The sequence below is a fragment of the Heptranchias perlo genome, chromosome 12, assembly GCF_035084215.1.
Source record: "Heptranchias perlo isolate sHepPer1 chromosome 12, sHepPer1.hap1, whole genome shotgun sequence".
Lineage (NCBI taxonomy): Eukaryota > Metazoa > Chordata > Chondrichthyes > Hexanchiformes > Hexanchidae > Heptranchias > Heptranchias perlo.
In genome coordinates, this window is record NC_090336.1 from 6042544 (window position 1) to 6062581 (window position 20038).

Consider the following 20038-nt stretch of genomic DNA (forward strand, 5'->3'; position numbering starts at 1 on the left):
AAATAAAATTGTTGGACTATAACTTGGTGTTGTAAGATTGTTTACATTTGTCAACCCCAGTCCATCACCGGCATCTCCACATAATAATTAATAGAAATAATTAAGAATCACCCTTAGTGCCTGTCTTGCATGTTCCTTTCCACATCCTAGTGCTCCTACCAGGTATTTCTCCAGTTGCTGCAGCTTGCGAGGTGGGCAGCTGAGTTTCCATTGAGGACACTTCAGACGGCTGTGGTGGGCGACCTCGAGCAGCTGTGGGCCTTGAGGGCCCGGCTGCAGATTGCACCATCTCAGTGTGAACCAGAGCAGTCTGGCCCAACTGGCAGTGTGGCACTAACAAGGACACTGGTGGATTGTCTGGCGGGGCAGCAGGCATGCTATTATCCAGAGAGAGGACAGCAGGTGCCTCTCTCATGGAGCCAAGGCCCCTCTCCTGGGACGGCGTTTCAGCACTCCTACGGCTCTGTGTGAGAACAGACTGCTGGACTGCTTGGATGCCAGAGCCAAGATGGCAGCTGTCTGGGATTGCATGGCAGCAATGTGAGCTGCCACAGTAGCCGTCTGAGCTTCCATTGCAGCAGTCTGTGCTCAGTCCATGTTGGCAAGAAGTCTTCGTATTCTGCGCAAAGCCTTGAGACAAGTTGGAGCTCCATGCTGTGTGACATTATGTGCAAGCCCTCTGACCCTTTGCTGCCCAAAGTACCTATCATTTCCTGGTAGACGCCCATCAGCCTTCTTTGGCAGCCTGGGCCCTCGAAGTCTGCACCTGAATCCTGTGCAGAACATCTAGTATACGACCTCGTCCTCCAGCGTCCTATCCCCTAGCTACTGCGCATTTGTGTCTGGTGAGTCATCAGGTGAGATACTTCCTCTAACCTAGCCTCTAAAGTCTGCGTTTTGCTAGGATCTGAGCTGGTGCTTGCGAGGGTGAGTTTGAGAACCCTGAAGGTTGGCCTCCTCTTCCTCCACTGGCACAAGGGCTTCCACATTCTCAGCAGCTGAAATGAAACAGAGGGACAAGGGTAAGTTTGTGGTGTGAAGGGAGAGCAGATAGAGAGAAGTGGGTGGTGAAAGCATCTGCAGCTTGTCATGCAGAGTGTGTGGGGTGAGGGAGAAGTTAAAAGAGACAAAGAGGAATAGATATGAAGAAATCCGGCGCGATGTCCCCTCCAGTGTTGCTAGGTGCCATGGCCTCAACTCTGCTCCTGCCCATGATGGCAAGCATGCTTTCTTCGAGGGGGGAGAGAGGTCTTCCTCCTCAGTTGCCAGCCTGCTGTCTCAAGTTGTGTGTAACCTTCTCCTGCAAGAAAGAAGGGAGTGTGTTAGAGAGAGTCTTGTGAGGTGTTTGGGGAATATGCCTGTCATGGTGGAATAGCTGATAGTCTGTGAGTAAGATGGATATGTTGATGGAGTTAGATGAAGAAGGGTGAGAGGAGGCTTGTGTGGAGCATAAACACCGACATAGAACTGTTGGGCTGAATAGCCTGTTTCTGTAATTCTACGTAAGATGTGAGTTGTGGGTGAGTCAGGGTTGTAATATTGGTGAATGTGTGAGTATGAGAAGGCGGTGTGGTGAAGTGTGGTGCAGTGAATGTAGGAGAGTGAGGGGTAGTGGGGGAGGAGAGTCTTGTGAGTGCTGAAGCTGTAAGTGGTACAGCTGTGAGCAGAGAGTAAGAGAGCAGTATTCTTACCTTAACAACTCTAGTGAGATCACTGAATTTCTTCCAGCATTGCAACCATATCCTGGGTGTGATGCTCCTGGCATTGACATGTTCAGCAATTTCTTCCCACCTCATGGTGGAGTTGATACCTGGAGGGCTCCCTGCCCCCTGGGGGGAAGAGGATGTCCCTTCTCCTGTCCACTGCCTGCACCAGGGCTTCCAAGGCAGCATCAGAAAAACCTTGGTGTCCACTCAGTACTCACTTCAGCCATATCTTTCATTCCAAAAGTGTGTCTGTCTGAGTGGCTCAGAAGCTTAAAGAAAAACCCTGGCAAAGAAAGTCTAAACTGGCACAGCCATGCAAGCAGAATTAGGATAGACTCATTCCTTACCAGTAAAAGAAAAATAGAAGTTTGCTGACGTTTGCCTGCGGAGGCCAAAACGAGGGGAACAACCAGGTTGGGAGGGAGTAAGAGATTTACCTCCTCCTCCCCTCCTCTTCCCCCCCACACCCTCCTCCAGACAATATCCCTCTTACAGTCAGTGTCCTAAAATTTTTTAATTTACTATTCTCTTGTTTTAATAAGTAAAATGTACATATTACCGCCTCTGAACCCACCCGGCAACTCCACCTTAAAAAGCATATCCTCTGCTGTGGCTGCCTGGGCCGTTCACTTGCACCTTCTACCCCGCAGGCACTGACCCTCACTCGACTTCATCAGCCTAGTTCCAGTCTGTGCTGCTCACTCCCATCTCCCGCCCCACTAACCAGTGTGGCAGATAGCGCCTCCCCCCCACCCTGCCATGAAACTGATCCTAACTGTGGATATAATCGTAACACTGACTCTTATGATCACTTTCATCTCCCCGCCGCATTGCTCCTAGCTTCAGCCACTTCCAACAATATATTGGGACCCTCCCCCGCCCTGCTGGCCTCAACTTCCAGTATGGCAACTCTAGTATGGCAGCCCTAACCATAGCCTACATCTTGAGACCACCACCAGGAATTTTTATATGTGCCAGCTCCAACAGAAATCCACCTTCTCTCCCAACCTGTCTCTAACCTTCGCCAACTTCCCTCTTGCTCCCCTATATCTAACCATACTCTCCCTTCCCATTACTCACCTCCAGTCTCTAAACCTCCTCTACCTTCCTTCCCCAGACTTCTAAGCCTCCTCTAACCCTGCAAAATCTTCCCTCCCTCCCCGATCCCAATGTGCCTTACCCCTCCCACACACACTGCTCTAGGTTTTCCCAATCGCTTCTTCGAGGTTGCAGCATTGGAGTTCTCTGTAGTCCCCTGAGTCCTTGAGCTAAGAATTCCAATTAGTCTTGGCTCACTGTGTGCAGCATTACTGGACATTGATTAGACCATAAGACCATAAGAGACAGGAGCAGGAGTAGGCCATTCAGCCCCTCGAGCCTGCTCCGCCATTTAATGAGATCATGGCTGATCTGATTTTTACCTCAACTCCACTTTCCCGCCCTTTCCCCACATCCTTTGACTTCCTTGCTGATCAAAAATTTCTCTAACTCAGCCTTGAATGGATTCAATGACTCAGCCACCACAGCTTTTTGGGGTAAAGAATTCCAAAGATTCACGACCCTCTGGGAGAAGAAATTCCTCCTCATTTCTGTCTTAAACAGGCAACCCCTTATTCTGATTATGCCCCCTAGTTTCAAATTCCCCCATGAGGGGTAATATCCTCTCAGCATCTACCCTATCGAGTCCCCTCAGAATCTTGTATGTTTCAATAAGATCTCCTCTCATTCTTCTAAACTCCAACCTGTTCAATCTTTTCTCATAAGACAACCCTTCCATACCCAGAATCAACCCAGTGAACCTTCTCTGAACTGCCTCCAATGCAAGCATGTCCTTCCTTAAATAAGGGCACCAGAACTGTACTCCAGGTGTGGTCTCACCAGCACCCTGTACAGTTGTAGCTTGACTTCCCTGCTTTTATACTCCATAAAAGCCAATATTCCGTTTGCCTTCTGGATTACCTGCTGCACCTGTATGTTGACTTTTTGTGTTTCATGTGCAAGGACACCCAGATCCCTCTGTACCGCTGCATTTTGTAGTATTTCTCCATTCAAATAATATTTTGCTTTTTTATTTTTCCTCCCAAAGTGGATGACTTCACATTTTCCCACATTATATTCCATCTGCCAAATTTTTGCCCATTCGCTTAACTTGTCAATATCCCTTTGCACACACTTTGTGTCCTCATCGCAATTTGCTTTTCCACCTATCTTTGTATCATTAGCAAACTTGGCCACAAGACACTCTGTTCCTTCATCCCAAGTCATTGATATATATTGTAAATAGTTGGGGCCCCCACACTGATCCCTGCGGCACCCCACTAGTTACAGATTGCCATTTTGAAAATGACCCTTTTATCCTGACTCTTTGTTTTCTGTTAGTTAGCCAATCCTCTATCCATGCCAGTATATTACCCCCAACACCATGAGCTCTTATCTTGTGCAGTAATCTTTTATGTGGCACCTTATCGAATGCCTTTTGGAAATCCAAATATACTGCATCCATTGGTTCCCCTTTATCCACTCTGCCCGTTACTTCCTCAAAGAACTCTAATAAATTTGTCAGACACGATTTCCCCTTCATAAAACCATGTTGACCCTCCTTGATCGTATTATGAGTCTCCAAATGTCCTGCTTCTACTTCCTTAATAATGGATTCTAGCATTTTCCCAATGACAGATGTTAGGCTAACTGGTCTATAGTTACCTGCTTCTGTCTCACTCCCTTCTTGATTAGGGGTGTTACGTTTGCGGTTTTCCAATTCGCTGGGAACTTTCCAGAATCTAGTGAATTCTGGAAGGTTACAACCAATGCATCCACTATCTCTGTAGCCACTGCCTTTAAGACCCTCGGATGCAAGCCATCAGGTCCAGGGGACTTGTCAGCTTTTAGACCCATTAGTTTATCTAGTACTTTTTCTCTAGTGATAGTGATTGTTTTTAGTTCCTCCCTCCCCTTTGCACCTTGATTTTCTATTATAATTGGTAGGTTATTAGTGTCTTCTACTGTGAAGGCAGATACAAAATATCTGTTCAATTCCTCTGCCATTTCCTTGTTTTCCATTATTATTTCCCCAGTCTCATCCTCTAAGGGACCAATGTTTACTTTAGCTACCCTCTTCCTTTTTATATACTTGTAGAAGCTTTTACTGTCAGTTTCTATATTTTTTGCCAGTTTACTCTCATAGTTTATTTTCTCCTTCTTTATTATTCTTTTAGTCATCCTTCGCTGATTTTTAAAGTTTTCCCAATCTTCGGGCTTACCAGTAATCTTTGCCATGTTGTATGCTTTTTCTTTTAACCTGATACCATCCTTTACTTCCTTAGTTAGCCATGGTTGGATCACCCTTTTTGTGGAGTCTTTCCTCCTCACAGGGATATATCTTTGTTGCAAGTTATAAAATATCTTTTCATATGTTTGCCACTGCTTATCCACCATCATACCATCTAATTTGTTTACCCAGTCCACTTTAGCCAATTCCGCCCTCATTCCTTTATAATTGCCCTTATTTAAGTTTAATACAATAGTTTCAGACCCAAGATCCTCGCTCTCAAACTGGATGTGAAATTCTATCATGTTATGATCACTGCTTCCCAAGGGATCCTTTACTTTGATCATTAATTAATCCTGTTTCGTTACCCATTACCAGATCCAAAATGATCTGTTGCCTGGTTGGTTCCCCGACGTATTGGTCTAAGAAAGAGTCCCGAATATACTCTATGAATGCTTCCTCAGGGCTACTTTTGCCAATTTGATTTGTCCAATCTATGTGAAAGTTAAAATCGCCCATGATTATTGTATTACATTTTTTACAAGCCCCCCTATTTCCTGATTTATATTTTGCCCTACAGTGTAGTTACTGTTAGGGGGCCTATATACTACTCCCACCAGTGATTTCTTTCCCTTGTTATTTCTTATCTCCACCCAAATTAATTCAACATCTTGATCTTCTGAGCCAAGATCATTTCTCACTATTATACCAATTTCATCCTTTATTAAAAGAGCTACCCCACCACCTTTACCTTTTTTCCTATCCTTCTGAAATGTTAAATAACCCTGAATATTTAGCTCCCAACCTTGGTCACCTTGCAACCACGTCTCTGTAATGGCCACGAGATCATACCCATTTGTTTCTATTTGTGCCGTCAATTCATCTATTTTATTACGGCTGCTGCGCACATTCAGATAAAGAACCTTTAATTTTGTCTTTTTACCATTCTTTCCTACCCTGGCCCCATTTGCTAGTGCACTCTTATGTTGGTACACTCTGTCCCTTCCTGACACACTCTGTTTATCATTACCCCCATCACTTTTCTGTACTACTTCCTTGTCTTTTCTCTTTATCAATCTAAACTTCGCCCCACCTGAGCCCTCCCCCACTCTATTTAGTTTAAAGCCTTCTATACCACCCTAGTTATTTGGTTTGCCAGAACACTGGTCCCAGCATGATTCAGGTGAAGCCTGTCCCAACGGAACAGCTTCCTCTTTCCCCAGTACTGGTGCCAGTGCCCCATGAATCGAAACCCACTTCTCCCACACCAATCATTGAGTCACACATTCATCTCTCTGATCTGATTTACCCTATGCCAATTTGCTCGTGGCTCAGGTAATAATCTGGTGATTATCACCTTTGTGGTTCTGCTTTTTAATTTGGTCCCTAGCTGCTCAAACTCCCTCAGCAGAACCTCTTTCTTAGTCCTACCTATATCATTGGTACCTAGGTGGCCCACAACAACTGGATCCTCCCCCTCCCACTCCAAGTTTCTCTCCAGCCTTGAGGAGATGTCCTTAACCCTGGCACCGGGTAGGCAACACAGCCTTCGGGACTCTCGCTCTTGGCTGCACAGAACAGTGTCTATCCCTCTAACTATACTGTCGCCTACTACAACCACATTCCTTTGTACTCCCCCCACTTGAATGGCCCCCTGAACCACCGTGCCATGGCCAGTTTGCTCATCATCCCTGCATTCATCCACAAGGGCTGCAGGAACCTCATATCTATTGGACAAGTGCAGAGGCTGAGGCTCCTGCAATGCTACCTCCTGGATCCCTGTACCTGCCTCATTCGCAGTCACACCCTCCTGTCCCTGACCACGTGCCAATTCTACAGTATTTAGTCTAAGGGGTGTGACTGCCTCCTGGATCAAAATGTCCAGGTAACTTTCTCTCTCCCTGATGCATTAATATATATGTGTGATCTGCCATGGTATTGCATATGGTAAGTCGAAATCAAGTGTAATCTTCAGAAGGGTTAAAGTCTGGAGAATAATTGTACCAGAGCATGGTGAGGTAGGGTTAGAAGGCAGAGATACCAGGAGGGCAGACATAATTCAGGCCCCATTCTGCCCTTTTTATATAATACTTTGATTTTATACTACTATTTACAGTTGAAGAGCTTGCAGAACAGGGATGTAGAGTTGGTTGGAGCACCGGAGTTTCTCTGCTTTACAGGCAGAATTTCTGGGAAAGCTGAAAGATGGAAAGCTACAATGCTGACAGGATGGTGCAATTACGACAACAACTTGCATTTATATATTGCCTTTAACGTTGTAAAACATCCTAAGGTGCTTCACAGGAGCGTTATTAGACAAAATTTGACACCGAATCACATTGAGAGATATTAGGACAGGTGACCAAAAGCTTGGACAAAGAGGTAGATTTTAAGGAGTGACTTAAAGGAGAGAGAGGTAGAGAGGCAGAGAGGTTTATGGAGGGAATTCCTGAGCTTAGGGCCCAGGCAGCTGAAGGCACAGCCGTCAATGGTGGAGTGATTAAAATCGGGGATGCGCAAGAGGCCAGAATTGGAGGAGCGCAGAGATCTCGGAGGGTAGTACGCCTGAAGTAGGGTACAGAGATAGGGAGGGGTAAGGTCATTGAGGGATTTGCACACAAGGATTTGAATTTTAAAATTGAGGCGCTGCCAGACTGGGAGCCAATGTATGTCAGCAATCACAGAGGTGATGTGTGAGCGGGACTTGGTGCGAGTTAAGATATGGGCAGCAGAGTTTTAGATGAGTTCAAGTTTACAGAAGGTGGTAGGCGGGAAGCCAGCCAGGAGACATTGGAATAGTCGATTCCTGAGGTAACGATGGCAGGGATGAGGGTTTCAACAGCAGGTGGACTGAGGCAGGGGCGGAGACAGGCAATGTTACGGAGATGGAAGTCGGCGGTCTTGGTGATGGAGATGATATGGGGTCGAAAGCTCAGCTCAGGGTCAAATAGGATGCTGAGGACAGTGTGACATGTTTAAATAGGCAGTTTGCACTTTAAATGTGGACCGAGGAATTTATAATGGAAACTTTGTCGTAAATGTGTGACAAAAATATGTTAAAGGAAGCAAAAATTTGTAGACACGAAATGTGTACAGAAGTGTGTCTTGCGCCTGGTGCACATTTTATCTGTCAGACTTCAGAATTCACGCTTTGTTACATGCAAATATTAGTACAACACTTGCAACTGATTGGCTCAAGTTTCACATTTGTAAAACAGCAATTAATCACAACTGAATAGGTCATGAACATACCAAATTAACCTGGGTTTAAAAACTTCCAGTGAAAAACTATTAAGGACATATGAAAATGAGTAATCAATAGTAAGGAAACAACTACCAATTTGAAACAAAGGAAACCAATAATATTTTAATATTTTCTGAAAATCTTTTATGTCACCATCTACAGCCAGCAAACTGGCAAGACATACAACTTACAATGTAACAAATATTCAAAACCATAAATAGCAAAAAATATTTCAATTTATTCATAAAATTGCCCAACTCCTGTTGGAAATGTGTCTGTTAAGTTTTATCCGAGACCTAACCTCTATATTGAGGTTAGGCCTTAGGAAGCTAATCCTCTGCCTGGAGCTTTAGCTTGGCTTCAAGACTGCTGTCTTTGCTCCTGGTGCAACCACGGGTGCCTTCTTGTGTAGCCTTGAGCAATGCCACAGAAATTTCAGTGTTTTTCTTTAAAAAGCTGTTGTCTTTGTTACTTTTAAATTGCTTTTAATTTTGTTAATTTTTCTCTGTGCAATCCTTTCCACGTTGTTTTTTTCTAGTTGCCAGTAGTATGCTGTATATTTGTTTTCTTTTATTTGTCCCAGTGACTTGCTCCCCACCTTGGTAACAACCCATCCCCCGTGACAGAGTAGAGAGGAAGAGATAAACCTATAGTAGAGAGAAGGGAGACTGCAACAGAGAAACTAAACTACAGTCAGAAAATAAACTTCTGAGAGTAGGTAAGAAGTGGAGGGGAGACAAAGGATGGAGGGGAGAGAATAAACAATCATATTGTAACTGTGACAATTACAGGAATTGTGTGCATAGGCAAGATCATTGGGGGTAAAAATTCTGGCTCTCTGCTCAGATGCCTGCAATTTTCTGTCTAGTAAAGTGAATATAGGGAAAATCACAGGCTGGCGAGCTCAAAAGCAGAATTCTTACCCCTAATATCTACACTGGTCAAACTCACTTCTTGTTATTGTGCACAGGGAGTAACGACGAACCATAGTCTTCTGGTCAAGCATATTAGAGGGCAGTAGCATAAATGGAGCACTGTGCAGTTCTAAGATTTTTAGAGCTATTTCTCTTAGGAGCTGGGAGTCACAAACTGAGATGCTACAGCATCATCACTGGTGGCAGCATATAATTGCAACGCAACAGTTTTCATTATAAGTGTGGATAAAATAATTTATAATAGGAAAGATTAACACAAAAGTGTGGCAATAAGGAGTAAGGCTTTATTGACAGGAAGTGTGTGCAGATGTAGCATTTTTAACATATTATAGACATTATTAAAAATCTTACATAGGGCACGCATTTCCTGTTCACAGAACCTACTTTATGTTGTCATGATTTGTGGTCACATTTTTCTGTCAACATTTATTACTGTAAATTGCTATGTCAACATTTCCTATTCAATTTTGTTCTCCCAATGGTCACAATGTAGTACAGGATCTGGCCACTAGGTGGTTCTGTGGAGTGAGTTTCTAAAGTCTCCCAAATCTGTCATTGTTTTGTACAATTAAAAAAACTTGTATTCATCAACTAACCACAGGCAAATACATGGGCAATTTACTAATGTTATAAATATATAGGTAGATAAACTTCAAAAATTATTTTTTAAAAATGGTAGTGTTATATAGAAACATAGAATCATAGAAAATAGGAGCAAGAGTAGGCCATTCGGCCCTTTGGGCCTGCTCCGCCATTCAAAATGATCACGACTGATTGTCTAACTCAGTACCCTGTTCCCGCTTTTTCCCCATATCCCTTGATCCCTTTAGCATTAAGAAATATATCTATCTCCTTCTTGAATACATCTAATGACTTGGCCTCCACAGCCTTCTGTGGTAGAGAATTCCACAGGTTCACCACCCTCTGAGTGAAGAAATTTCTCCTCATCTCGGTTCTAAATGGCATACCCCATATCCTGAGACTGTGACCCCTGGTTCTGGACTCCCCAGCCAACAGGAACATCCTCCCTGCATCTAGACTCTCTAGTCTTGTTAGAATTTATTTTGGTGATTTAAAAAAATATTATTGTCTCGACTTTTTATTAATGGCTAAAATACTTCACATTCTATCAGGCTTCTCACATAACAATTAATTATAATGGACACGAGTCAACACAATCTCATTAGATATGGGTATCTGCATTCTTCAACTCACCCATTTCCTGAAATAATTTTAATGTATTTGCTTTCATGTCGTCTATATACGAACTTTACGCATGTTAGAAGATCAAACTCCTTCATAGAATATTGTATTACATCTTGCTCTGATCTACCTATAGTTACAAAAACACAATAGGGTGTATTTAATTTACCATTTATTTTCTAACCCTGACTGGGCATGCATATTATTTACAAGCTATAAAGCAATATAATGCAATTATACAAAAATCTAACAAAATAAACCAGAATACAACTGTCAACAGCCAATGTGCTTTTTTTGGCCTGCTCTTTCAATTAAAATTGAATATTATAATCTGATTTGTTACATTTTTGGATCTTTTCTGCCCCTTCTTACTCTAGATATTTTTGCCTTCTGCATGTTAGACTACCCTCATAGTGAATCTTGGCTCTCTACAGCTTTGAGAGTATTTTCACTAGCCCTAATATCTAAATAAGGTTTGACAATTTGCCCAAGATAATAGAATCTTACTTTAGACTTGGCTTTAACTACTGGATTTATCCTTAGGCTCCACAGTATCTTCCTCAAGTCTTTGAGAATCAGCAGACTATCACAAACACCAGACCTTATTTTAGTATCTAACTGCCAAATGAAGAAGCTCCACCCAATTTTACCTAAAACATTGCATCATAGTCCGATGTATTTCATAGGATTAGCATATTGGAATGAAGTGGGTGGCTGTTCCAACCATGTAAAGGTCTCCAGGAAAGTAGCAGCAGGCTGGACTGGGACAGCGGGCTGCCATTGCCTCGTTTCCACCCAGTGGAGTGACTTCAAACTGGCCTCATAGTATCTGAAGTTGATAGAGGTTGGACACAACTCTAATTTAAGTATATGGCCATAGCGTGCATGCCATAGCACTACAATCTTAACATCATGCAGCATCAGCGAGAGAGTATAGGAAACACTAACAAAACTTTTCATATCTTTCACATCTGCAGTTCCATGTCATAATGCTCCAGAATGAACTTTGTGGCTGATACTTGAAAATGCTTCCAGTGTCACACATTTTATATGTTGTGACACTGCATCAAACTAAAACTACTTGCATGATGCTTTGTCATATGCTCACACCAGGTGAGAAAAAGCCTGGGCATTAGGATGGAACTTTCTTCTCTCCCAAATGCTAACAGCTGTATGTTTTATCTGGCTTTACAGGCAAAGCTAGTGACAATCATAAGGAGACAACAGGGACTTGGTGGCCAATCTAAAAAGACTCAGTTGTCATAAGGAGACAAATACTTAGCGTGGATTCAAGCCAGGGAGGGCTCAGTGGCTTTGTGCCAACCTACAATATTAAATGTCTCTTTTAGAAAGAAAGAGTTTATATAGATGTCTATAGATTTACAGGATTTCCCAAAGCACTTTACAGCCAACTGACTACTTTTGAATATTGTAATGTTGGTTTGTCTGGTTTCAGCACATAAGGTCAGTAAAACGTTATCAATCAACCTTACTTGACTTGGTATTCTGCTCATGCAATACTTAGAATATGCTTGGATTTTCTGAAAAGGTTGCACTTTAAAATTCTCATGCAATTTTAGGACTTGTTGGTATGTTGTGGATGGAGTTTTGAAATCAATTTGGGGCAGCTGATTGCAAGTGTGTATGCCAGCTTCTTGAAGACAATTTTTGAAGACATAATAAGAACATAAGAACATAAGAAATAGGAGCAGGAGTAGGCCAATCGGCCCCTCGAGCCTGCTCCGCCATTCAATAAGATCATGGCTGATCTGATCCTAACCTCAAATCTAAATTCATGTCCAATTTCCTGCCCGCTCCCCGTAACCCCTAATTCCCTTTACTTCCAGGAAACTGTCTATTTCTGTTTTAAATTTATTTAATGATGTAGCTTCCACAGCTTCCTGGGGCAGCAAATTCCACAGACCTACTACCCTCTGAGTGAAGAAGTTTCTCCTCATCTCAGGTTTGAAACAGCAGCCCCTTATTCTAAGATTATGCCCCCCTAGTTCTAGTTTCACCCATCCTTGGGAACATTCTTACCGCATCCACCCGATCAAGCCCCTTCACAATCTTATATGTTTCAATAAGATCGCCTCTCATTCTTCTGAACTCCAATGAGTAGAGTCCCAATCTACTCAACCTCTCCTCATATGTCCACCCCCTCATCCCCGGGATTAACCGAGTGAACCTTCTTTGTACTGCCTCGAGAGCAAGTATGTCTTTTCTTAAGTATGGACACCAAAACTGTATGCAGTATTCCAGGTGCGGTCTCACCAATACCTTATGTAACTGCAGCAATACCTCCCTGTTTTTATATTCTATCCCCCTAGCAATAAAAGCCAACATTTCGTTGGCCTTCTTGATCACCTGCTGCACCTGCAAACTAACTTTTTGCTTTTCTTGCACTAGGACCCCCAGATCCCTTTGTACTGCAGTACTTTCCAGTTGCTCGCCATTAAGATAATAGCTTGCTCTCTGATTTTTCCTGCCATAGTGCATAACCTCACATTTTCCAATATTGTATTGCATCTGCCAAATCTCTGCCCACTCACCCAGCCTGTCCATATCCCCTTGTAGGTTTTTTATGTCCTCCTCACTCTCTACTTTCCCTCCCATCTTTGTATCATCTGCAAACTTTGATATGTTACACTCGGTCCCCTCCTCCAAATCGTTAATATAGATTGTAAAGAGTTGGGTACCCAGCACCGACCCCTGCGGAACACCACTGGCTACAGGTTGCCAGTCCGAGAATGTACCATTTATCCCAACTCTCTGCTTCCTGTTAGATAACCAATCCTCCACCCATGCCAGAATATTACCCCCAATCCAGTGATTCTTTATCTTGATCAATAATCTTTTATGTGGCACCTTGTCGAATGTCTTCTGGAAGTCCAAATACACTACATCCACTGGTTCCCCTTTATCCACCCTGTACGTTATATCCTCAAAGAACTCAAGCAAATTTGTCAGACATGACTTCCCCTTAGTAAAGCCATGCTGGCTTTGTCCTATTAAATTATGTTTATCCAAATGTTCTGCTACTGTCTCCTTAATAATAGACTCCAAAATTTTACCCACCACAGATGTTAAGCTAACTGGTCTATAATTTCCAGCCTTCTGCCTACTATCCTTTTTAAATAAGGGTGTTACATTGGCAGTTTTCCAATCTGCCGGGACCTTTGCCGAGTCCAGAGAATTTTGGAAAATTATTACCAAAGCATCCACAATCCCTACTGCCACTTCCCTCAAGACCCTCGGATGTAAGCCATCAGGTCCAGGGGATTTATCCGCCTTGAGTCCCATTAATTTACTGAGTACCAATTCCTTAGTGATTTTAATCGTATTTAGCTCCTCCCCCCCTCGAGCCCCCTGTTCGTCCAATGTTGGGATATTCTTAGTGTCCTCTACCGTAAAGACTGAAACAAAATATTTGTTCAGCATTTTTGCCATCTCCATGTTTCCCACCATTAATTTCCCGGTCTCATCCTCTAAAGGACCTACGTTTGCCTTAGCCACCCTTTTTCTTTTTATATAACTGTAGAAACTCTTGCTATCTGTTTTTATATTTTTTGCTAATTTATTTTCATAATCTATCTTCCCTTTCTTAATCAATCCTTTCGTTACTTTTTGCTGTCTTTTGAAGACTTCCCAATCTTCTATCCTCCCACTAAGTTTGGCTACCTTATATGTCCTTGTTTTTAGTCGGATACTATCCTTAATTTCTTTACTTAGCCACGGATGGCTGTCATTTCTTTTACACCCTTTTTTCCTCAGTGGAATATATATTTTTTGAAAGTTGTAAAATAACTCCTTAAATGAACACCACTGCTCATGTACTGTCTTACCCTTTAATCTATTTTCCCAGTCCACTTTAATCAATTCCGCTCTCATACCATCATAGTCTCCTTTATTCAAGCTCAGTACACTTGTTTGAGAACCAACCTTCTCACCCTCTAATTGGATATGGAATGTAACCATGTTATGGTCACTCATTCCAAGGGGATCCTTAACTAGGACATTATTAATTAACCCTGGCTCATTACACAGGACCAGGTCCAAGGTTGCTTGCCCCCTTGTTGGTTCAGTTACATACTGCTCAAGAAATCCATCCCTAATACACTCAATAAACTCTTCCTCAAGGCTACCCTGCCCAATTTGATTTGTCCAGTTAATATGATAGTTAAAATCCCCCATAATTATAGCTGTTCCCTTATTACATGCCCCGACTATTTCCTGAGTAATACTTCTTCCAGCAGAGTTGCAACTATTAGGAGGCCTATATACTACGCCCACAAGTGTTTTTTGCCCCTTATTATTCCTTATCTCTACCCAAACTGTTTCATTATCCTGATCTTTTGTCCCAATATCTTTTCTCTGTATTACAGTGATTCCTTCCCTTATTAACCTAATGATGAAGAAAGATCAGTTACCTTATTAGCATTGTGTAACTTAATGATTATGATATTGGACTAGCAACCCAGAGGTCATGTGTTCAAATCCCACCATTGCAATTTGTGGACTAGCACCAGAAAATAACGATGAAAGCTGCTAGATTGTCATAAAAATCCAAACAGTTCACTCATGTTCTACAAGGAAGGGACTTGCCACCCCTATCTGGTTGGCTTACATGTGACTTCAGTCCCACACTATGTGGTTGACACCTAATGTCTTCAGGGAAACGCAAGATGAGCAATAATTACTACCTTGGCCATATCACCCACATCCCAAGAACAAATGAAATCAAATGGCCAACTTCCACATGATCTGGCATGAGGTTGCTAGTCCAATACCATAATCATTAAGTTACACTATGCTAATAATGATGAAGAAAGATCAGTTACCTTATGTCTTCAAGAATTGTCTTCAAGAAGCTGGCATGCACACTTGTGGTGCAGCTGCTCCAAAATGATTTCAAAACTCCATCCACAACATACCAGCAAGTCCTAAAATTGCATGAGAATTTTAAAGTGCAACCTTTTCAGAAAATCCAAGCATATTCTAAGTATTGCATGAGCAGAAATTCAAGATCAGCAATAAATACTATCTTGGCCATATCGCCTACATCCCAAGAACAAATGAAATCAAATGGCCAACTTCCACACGGGTGCAATGATATGGCATGAGGTTATGTTCATTCGAAAAAATTATATAAAAGGATGATCTCCCATTACAATGTTTACTGACATCATGCTGCTCAATTTTAACTGCCGGGCAGTCACTTCACGCCAACTTCCCAGCCGCTTTGGTCAGGTAGTTGGCAAGCGGCATTGCTAATGAGGCGCCGCTGTTAAAATTGGTCAAGCCTCCTTGCTCCCTCTCCTGGATGGGCTGGCCACTCGCTTTACAGCACTCGCCCCTAGGAGATAAAACCAAACCCTAGGACTGTGATGGAAGCAAAGCATCAACATGCCTCAAACAAGAAATTTTAAAAATCTTTTTCAACAGCCAAAACAATGTGATTTAAAGACTGGGTCTGGGTAGCTGTATTTTTAAAAGATGATGGGTGAATGGGACTTGGTGTGAGTTTGAATACGGGCAGCAGAGTTTTGGATGAGCTCAAGTTTATGGACAGTGGAAGATGGAAGGCTGGCCAGGAGAGCATTGGAATAGTCAAGTCTAGAGGTAACAAGGGCATGGATGATGGAGCAGATGAGCTTATGCGGGGCGGAGATGGGCGATGTTACGGAGGCGGAAGTAAGCAGTCTTGGTGATGGAGAAGATATGTAGTCGGAAGCTCATCTCAGGGTCAGATAGGACGCCAAGGTTGCAAACGGTCTGGTTCAGCCTCAGACAGTGGCCAGGGAGAGGGAACGGAATTTGTGGCGGGGACCGAAGACAATGGCTTCGGTCTTCCCAATATTTAGATGGAGGAAATTTTTGCTCTCAAAGCAGTGTGACAAAACAGGGAAGTGGAGTGGTCGAGGAAGGTGGTGGTGAGGTAGAGCTGGGTGTCATCAGCATATATGCAGAACCTGATGATGTTGCCGAGGGGCAGCACATAGATGAGAAATAGAAGGAAGCAAAGGATATATCCTTGTGGGACTCCACAGATAACTGTGCGGGAGCAGGAAGAGAAGCCATTGCAGATGATTCTCTGGCTACGACTGGATAGATAATAATGGAACCAGGTGAGCGCAATACCACCCAGCTGGACGACGGAGGAGAGGTGTTGGAGGAGGATGGTGTAGTTAACCGTGTCAAAGGCTGCAGACAGGTCAGAATCAAATCAGGTCAAGTTTGTTTTGCCAGTCTCATATATGTTTGAAATCATAGTATCATAATAGGTACAGCTATGAAGGAGGCCACTGGGCCCACTGTGCCTCTTTGAAAGAGCTATCCAATTAGTCCCATTCCTCTATAAATGTTAGTGAATGTAAATTTAAAGGCTCATTGTTGACATTCAGAATAGTTTCTACTGCAGTCAGGTGTCCAGAGCAAACAATTCATCAGACAACCAAGACAGCTGTTCATCTCCCTGGGTGGCTGAATTCATTAATATTGCCTAACTATTAAAAAGAGTGATTTTGATATTTGAAAAAAATCTGCTTTTTGGGGAGCCTTGAAAAATTGTATAAGAAGAATGGGTTCTCCCTGTATTTACAGTTACCCGTTTTGGACTGGCAATTTCCAGCTCAAGGCAGTGAAGAGGGGCTCTATGCGCACTTAGCAGGTAATGTTTCATTGGATACTTAATTCAAAAGTTTTTAAAATGGATTTCTAAAAAAGTAGTTTAATTTGTAAGTCAAATATTTACTGGTGGTTTCTTGTTATATTCTTCTTCCTCTACTGTGCAATTAAACTGCTTATAAGTAAAAATCAACGATTGGTTTTAGCCTCAGTGCAACAGTCTGGCAATATGGTATTTTTCATCTTTCCAAGTGAATAGGAGAAAATGGTGTGCAGCACAGATAATCTCCAGTGCAAAATACTGAGGTAAGAATGTAATTGTTAGCCTAATGGCACTCTATCCAATTAATAATCACATAGAAGATTGCAAGCTACAATTCATAAGAGATGTGAGTCTGAGGTACTATGTGGCCTCCTAAGGAATTTCTAGTGTGACGTGTGCCGGACGCCATCTTGGTAAAGGCGTTTGCGTAGGTGCAGATAATGAACACCGGCAGAATGTAGAGAGAATATGCGGTAGATCAGTGTGCAATGCTGATTTAAAGGGACAGAAGCGATTTTGGAACTCAACGCTCCAGCAAATGCACTGTCTTAGCCCTGAGCAGCTGAACAGCTCAGAAACAGCAAGGAGGGCTCCCCACCGGCACGATTTAAAGGGATCATGCAGGAGTTACAGGTTAGTTGCTGGATTATTGCTTCTGGCTGCTGATGCACTTGTACCTGTTTTTGGATGCCCCCTATACTTGAATACTGGGACTAGGGGATGTACGCCTGAAAATTAGAGCCAGGACTTGCAGGAGTGAAGTTACGAAATGCTTCCACACGCAAAGGGTAGTAGAAGTTTGGAACACTCTTCCGCAAATGCTCTTCTGCTACCTCAATTGTTAATTTTAAATCTGAGATTGATAGATATTTGTTAACCAAAGGTATGAAGGGATATGGGGCTAAGGTGGATATATGGGGTTAGGTCACAGATCAACCATGATCTCAGTGAATGGCGGAATAGGCTCGATGGGCTAAATGACCTGCTGAAGTTCCTATCTTCCTATGTTCCCATAATAAAGTTTCAATACTCTACAGGGAGTGGGCTGGTGAGTTCACAGGCAACAGCAAGGATGATGGCAGAGTGGCAGGGGTGAAACAGGAATGTTGTCATCCTTTTTTTTATTCGCTTATAGGATGTGGGCATCGTTGGCAAGGCCAGAATTTAGTGCCCATCCCTAATTGCCCTTGAGAAGGTGGTGGCGAGCCGCCTTCTTGAACCGCTGCAGTCCGTGTGGTGAAGGTTCTCCCACTGTGCTATTAGGTAGGGAGTTCCAGGATTTTGGCCCAGCGACGATGAAGGAACGGCGAAATATTTCCAAGTCAGGATGGTGTGTGACTTGGAGGGGAACGTGCAGGTGGTGATGTTCCCATGTGCCTGCTGCTCTTGTCCTTCTGGGTGGTAGAGGTCGCGGATTTGGGAGGTGCTGTCGAAGAAGCCTTGGTGAGTTGAGGCAGTGCATCCTGTGTAAGGTACACACTGCAGCCACGGTGCGCCGGTGGTGAAGGGAGTGAATGTTTAGGGTGGTGGATGGGGTGCAAATCAAGGGGGTTGCTTTGTCTTGGATGGTGTCGAGCATCTTGAGTGTTGTTGGAGCTGCACTCATCCAGGCAAGTGGAGAGTATTCCATCACACTCCTGACTTGTGCCTTGTAGATGGTGGAAAGACTTTGGGGAGTCAGGAGGTGAGTCACTCGCCGCAGAATACCCAGCCTCTAACCTGCTCTTGTAGCCACAGTATTTATGTGGCTGGTGCAGTTAAGTTTCTGGTCAACGGTGACCCCCAGGATGTTGATGGTGGGGGATTCGGCGATGGTAATGCCGTTGAATATCAAGGGGAAGTGGATAGACTCTCTCTTGTTGGAGATGGTCACTGTCTGGCGCGAATGTTACTTGCCACTTATGAGCCCAAGCCTGGATGTTGTCCAGGTCTTGCTGCATGCGGGCACGGACTGCTTCATTATCTGAGGGGTTGCGAATGGAACTGAACACTGTGCAATCATCAGCAAACATCCCCACTTCTGACCTTATGATGGAAGGAAGGTCATTGATAAAGAAGCTGAAGATGGTTGGGCCTAGGACACTGCCCTGAGGAACTCCTGCAGCAATGTCCTGGGGCTGAGATGATTGGCCTCCAACAACCACTACCATCTTCCTTTGTGCTAGTTATGACTCCAGCCACTGGAGAGTTTTCCCCCTGATTCCCATTTTACTAGGGCTCCTTGGTGCCACACTCAGTCAAATGCTGCCTTGATGTCAAGGGCAGTCACTTTCACCTCACCTCTGGAATTCAGCTCTTTTGTCCATGTTTGGACCAAGGCTGTAATGAGGTCTGGAGCTGAGTGGTCCTGGCGGAACCCAAACTGAGCATCGGTGAGCAGCTTATTGGTAAGTGCTGCTTGATAGCACTGTCGCCGACACCTTCCATCACTTTACTGGTGATAGAGAATGGACTGATGGGGCGGTAATTGGCCGGATTGGATTTGTCCTGCTTTTTGTGGACAGGACATACCTGGGCAATTTTTCACATTATCGGGTAGATGCCAGTGTTGTCGCTGTACTGGAACAGTTTGGCTAGAGGCGCAGCTAGTTCTGGAGCACAAGTCTTCAGCACGACAGCCAGGATGTTGTCGGGGTCCATAGCCTTTGTTGTATCCAGTGCACTCAGCCGTTTCTTGATATCACGTGGAGTGAATCGAATTGGCTGAAGACTGGCTTCTGTGATCGTGGGGATATCGGGAGGAGGCCAAGATGGATCATCTACTCTGCACTTCTGGCTGAAGATGGTTGCAAATGCTTCAGCCTTGTCTTTTGCACTCACGTGCTTGACTCCACCATCATTGAGGATGGGGATGTTTACAGAACCTCCTCCTCCCATTAGTTGTTTAATTGTCCACCACCATTCACGACTGGATGTGGCAGGACTGCAGAGCTTTGATCTGATCCGTTGGTTGTGGGATCGCTTAGCTCTGACTATAGCATGTTGCTTCAGCTGTTTAGCATGCATATAGTC

General features: G+C 43.6%; 1 protein-coding gene across 1 annotated transcript in view; it reads right to left on the bottom strand.

The window, feature by feature from the left end:
* LOC137328125 (low choriolytic enzyme-like) overlaps positions 1–20038 on the bottom strand; it is a 193366-nt gene that overhangs the window by 75315 nt on the left and 98013 nt on the right. Inside the window, exons 6-8 of the mRNA XM_067994304.1 lie at positions 10369–10486; positions 7731–7929; positions 877–998 (exon numbers count right to left, since the gene is read on the bottom strand). Coding sequence (XP_067850405.1) covers positions 877–998; positions 7731–7929; positions 10369–10486 — 439 coding nt within the window. The remainder of the gene's footprint in view (positions 1–876; positions 999–7730; positions 7930–10368; positions 10487–20038) is intronic.